General features: G+C 48.6%; 1 protein-coding gene across 1 annotated transcript in view; it reads right to left on the minus strand.

Annotated features, from left to right (window-relative positions):
- Positions 1-3,606, minus strand: part of DOCK9 (dedicator of cytokinesis 9) — a 215,185-nt gene extending 211,579 nt beyond the window's left edge. Inside the window, exon 1 of the mRNA XM_045283765.1 lies at positions 3,445-3,606. Within this exon, the coding sequence (XP_045139700.1) occupies positions 3,445-3,570 (126 nt within the window). The 5' untranslated portion in view covers positions 3,571-3,606. The remainder of the gene's footprint in view (positions 1-3,444) is intronic.
- Positions 3,607-4,148: the final 542 nt, after the last annotated feature.

The raw sequence follows: 4,148 nt of genomic DNA on the forward strand, positions 1-4,148 counted from the left end.
CCCTGTGCTATAGGCCTGCTGTGAGTCCGAATCGACTCTAGGACAGGGAGTTTGGAGTTCGGTTCTGTAGTGCCTAGACATTGAGCCTAGACATTGAGCCTGGCACCTAGGACACACTGATGCTGTGCGCCACACACATCTCTCAGAAACACTGGGTGGCTTCAGCACTGGACAAGGGGCCACTGCTACGAGGAACCTCAACTCTCATACTGGCAGAGGAGCATATTAGTTTCACATAACCTGGCGAGAGGAAACCACTGTAGTTTTATAGAAAACATACTAATTTTGATATACATGTTTTAAGATCCTGTTTGCCAACACATTCCCAGTGGCAATGCTCCTAGTAGCAAAGAGCTGGGGGGGGGGGGGGGGAGAGAGAGAAAGTCATGAAATTGTGCTGCTGTCCCATGGTGGAACATTGTACAACCATTAAAATTAATGACATGAATTTATATGTGGTGACAAAGAAGGCAGTTTTGAGTGTATTTTGAGAGAAAATCAGCTTGCAGAAATGTATGGTTCTAGCACATTGACCCGGAACTCTGGTGGCAGAGTGAGGTACTCGTTGGGCCGCTCACTCCCAGGTCAGCAGTTCGAAACCACCTGGCACCCTGGGGCGAAGGATGATACTTCCTAACCCCATAGAGAGCTAACGTCTCAGAAATCCACAGCAGCAACCCGACTGCACCCTGAACAGTGGCTGGGAGTGAGACCGACGAGCCGGCAGTGAGAAGGTGCATTTGGAAGAAGCATACCAAACAAAAAACTACCAGTCACTGCCATCGAGCGACCCCCGTGGGTTTCTGAGACTGCAGCTGTTCACCGGAGTGGAAAGCCCAGTCCTTCTCCTGAGGAGTGGCTGGTGGTTTCAAAGTGCCAACTATGTGGATCGCAGCCCAACATGTAAGCACTATGCCACGAGGGCCCCTCAGAGTGTGCACACAAGCGCACGCACACACACACACACATTTTGCTTTGGGATACACAGGAACATGTCTGCAAATAAATGATACATCACATTACCAGTGGAGGCACATAAGGATAAGAGTGCTTTCCCTCCATTTCTTTGTTTCTTGTTGCAGTAAGAAATACTGCCTGTTTTTCTCATTATATTCAGCAATTACTTTCATGTTTTATACACTGTGTAAGACTTTGCCCAAAGACTTTGAATGTATAAGTAAAACTAGTAAAACTTCATTTCAAAGTGCCACCTCTTGGATGAAGCACATTACCTATGTTTAAACATCTCTCCACACACTTAACTTTACGTATATGATCTATAGATTTAGGGGATTCTGAAGGAGTAATGGGTTGAGTGTTGGGCTGCTAACTGAGAAGTCTCTGGTTCAAACCTGCCAGCCGCTCCAAGGGAGAACGATGAGGCAGCCTGATTCTGTAAAGACTGTCTCACTGGCAGGAGTCAATTCTGACGCATAGCGACTCTATCCAGTACAGGTAAGAATGGCCCCCGTGTTTCCAAGATTGCTAATCTTTATGGGAGTCAAAAGCTCCCGCTTTTCCTGCAGAGCGGCTGGTGGTCGCAAACTCCTGTTTTTCTGGTTAGCGGACCAACCGTAACCAACGGCACTACCAGGATTCTTATAAAGATGGACACACCTTGGAAACCCTACCGGACAGTTCTCCACTGACCTTCAGGGACATGGAGTCAGAACTGACTCCATGGTAGTAGGCTTGGATTTTGGAGGGGGAGTCTTACCAACTCTTGGGTTCAGGGACGTTACAATACTAAACATCACTAAACAATCAGCTCTCACGGTTGTGTATGCCTACTTTAAAAACAAAACAAAAAACACCCTGAGAGACAAGTTATGTTCTGCGCAATTAGCCATGCTAAAGGGATCTGCCACTTGAAGGCCCTGTGTATGTGACCTTGAGTCTCTAATCTGCTACTAGGTCTTGTATCTCACTCACCCCCTCAGAGAGAAGGGAAGTACTGCCTCACTAGAAGACAAGAAACAGCCTTCATCGCTCCCTCCCACCTCCCTGGGCAGGTGCAGGGGGCCAGAGACTTCTCCCCAGACCTCCTGTCAGCTGCAGGGGCAGCAGGCCCGCCTCACTGATTACAGCGGGAAAACAGCTGCCCAAGAAGCTGGAGGTAGTCAGATTCGACCGAAACAAATAACATGAGCAGTCTAATTTTTTTTTTTTAGCATGGGAAGGAAGAGAGCTACATGTTTAAAAGTCATTTGTGTGACTTTAAACTGAAAATTACGCTGCTCATTTTTACAGCGTTCTTAATCCTCCGGACAAATATTCCTCCACATCTGGAGAATTGCTGGCAAAAGACTTTTTGGAATATTCACTAGGGAGGCCCAAACCACACGGCTTCCTCTCAGCGATCATAAGCTCCGTACGTCAGCTGAGCGAGTTAACTGGTTAAGTTGTCCAAGCTACTCAACAGATAAACAAGCTTTAGACTAGCCAAAAAGAATCCAAGATAATGAATACCATCTCTAAGCAAGAGATTCCAGAGAGTGAAAGGGAAAACGTGTTTTACTGACTCCCCAGTTTAGGGTTAGGAATATACATAATTTGCAAGCTAATCCAATGTAAACCACATGTGTCACCAAGGGCAGCAATCCAACATGAATCAAGCCCGTCATTAAGGACATTTAAAGTTCTGATCCTTGAAGACAATTAAATTAGCATCCAAACCCTCTATGATAACCACTGAACCCACATGCTAAAGTCACAAAGCACAGTTTGACAATCGCTTCAGCAGATCATCTGAAAGGCCCCATTGTCTCCTAGGCATGTTGGTGGTTTCTGCGGCTTGCTTAAAAAATTATGTGCTCCCATTGTCCTGAAGAAATTCCAAAATAGATGCACAACCTACTCATTGATAACAACACAACCATTTTTCACATTCCTGCCTCTGAGGGACCACGGAAGCACTTGACTCCCCAAACAGCTAAGCGTTCAATCAGGTGCGCAGAAAAGAAATCTCCCTACAGGTCGGTCCCAAGCTGGGGCTCTTTCTTACTTGGTTCAAAGTCACACCTGTGCTAAAACGGCGTGACAAGGGACATATTGAGCCTGATTCCAACAGTACAGACCACCCCGCCCCCAAATGTCTTTCCTAATTGTCTCGAAGAGTAGAAATACAGAATATCAAACCTTTCTTTCTTTCTAATTTTGGCCAAGTAGATCTCTTTTCAACCTAGGAAGGCAGCCAAAATGTGCCACCCTGAGTCATGCGTTGAACCTCCACAGCTAGATGGGACATGCTCTTGAACAATACACAACTGTTCCTGATAAAGCCTCCTGGGAGCCGCGTTCACCAACAACCCAGCAACATGTCTTTGAAGAAGAAGAGAAGTCAGATCCCAGGGACAGAGGCGGGCGTTCAGAGCAACGCAGGGGAGCCAGTTTCACCACCACACACGGCAGGTAAGCGTGATGCTCCAGGCAAGAGCCCCTTACCAGCACTGGCCCCGGGCTCTCCACCTCTGCGTCTGCCTGCGCCGCATCCTTGTGCTGCAGCGGAGACTCGATCACAAGCTCTTTCTTGGCGTTTCTGCTGCTTGTTCTGCATTTCTCAGCCTGCATTCTCGGCTGGGAGAGCAAGTCAGGGCGCCGGCAATGGGGACAGCTGGGAACCCCTGGCCGCGCGAGGCAGACGCATGCATGCCAGTGGCCCGTGGGAGGAAAGGAAGCTGGCCTCGCAGGCACAAGTGGTCAGCCCGCTGGCTGGGCCCCGCCTGGAAGCCTGTCCGGCCTCAGGGCCTGGCGTGGTGGGAAGGCATGACAGAGAGGGCCGGCCCCGGGGCGTGCTACTACTCGGGAAATGGGAGGCTCCCAATCGCCAGCCAGAGGAAAACAAACCCCAGATTGTACAATGCACGGCGTGCCTCGCGCAGAGAAACAGGCCTTATTGTGTCTTGTCCACACGGCGTGGGCAGAATCCATGTGAAAAAAGGGGCGGGGGAGCGTGTTTTAAGAGAAATCGATTGATCATTACTTAAAAACCTGACACTCACAGAAAGCTAAGGCATTCTAAAATTATAAAAATTGCTAAATGCTTTCATTTGTGTTATGGCTAAACCCTAAATGTCTGGCTGATGATCACAGCAGGGAAGAGCAAGCAGGGAGGAGGTTCCTGTGGCCACAGGAAACCAGCGGCCCCA

This window comes from Echinops telfairi, unplaced genomic scaffold, assembly GCF_000313985.2.
Source record: "Echinops telfairi isolate 266 unplaced genomic scaffold, ASM31398v2 ScPeMD7_7467;HRSCAF=8505_0, whole genome shotgun sequence".
Lineage (NCBI taxonomy): Eukaryota > Metazoa > Chordata > Mammalia > Afrosoricida > Tenrecidae > Echinops > Echinops telfairi.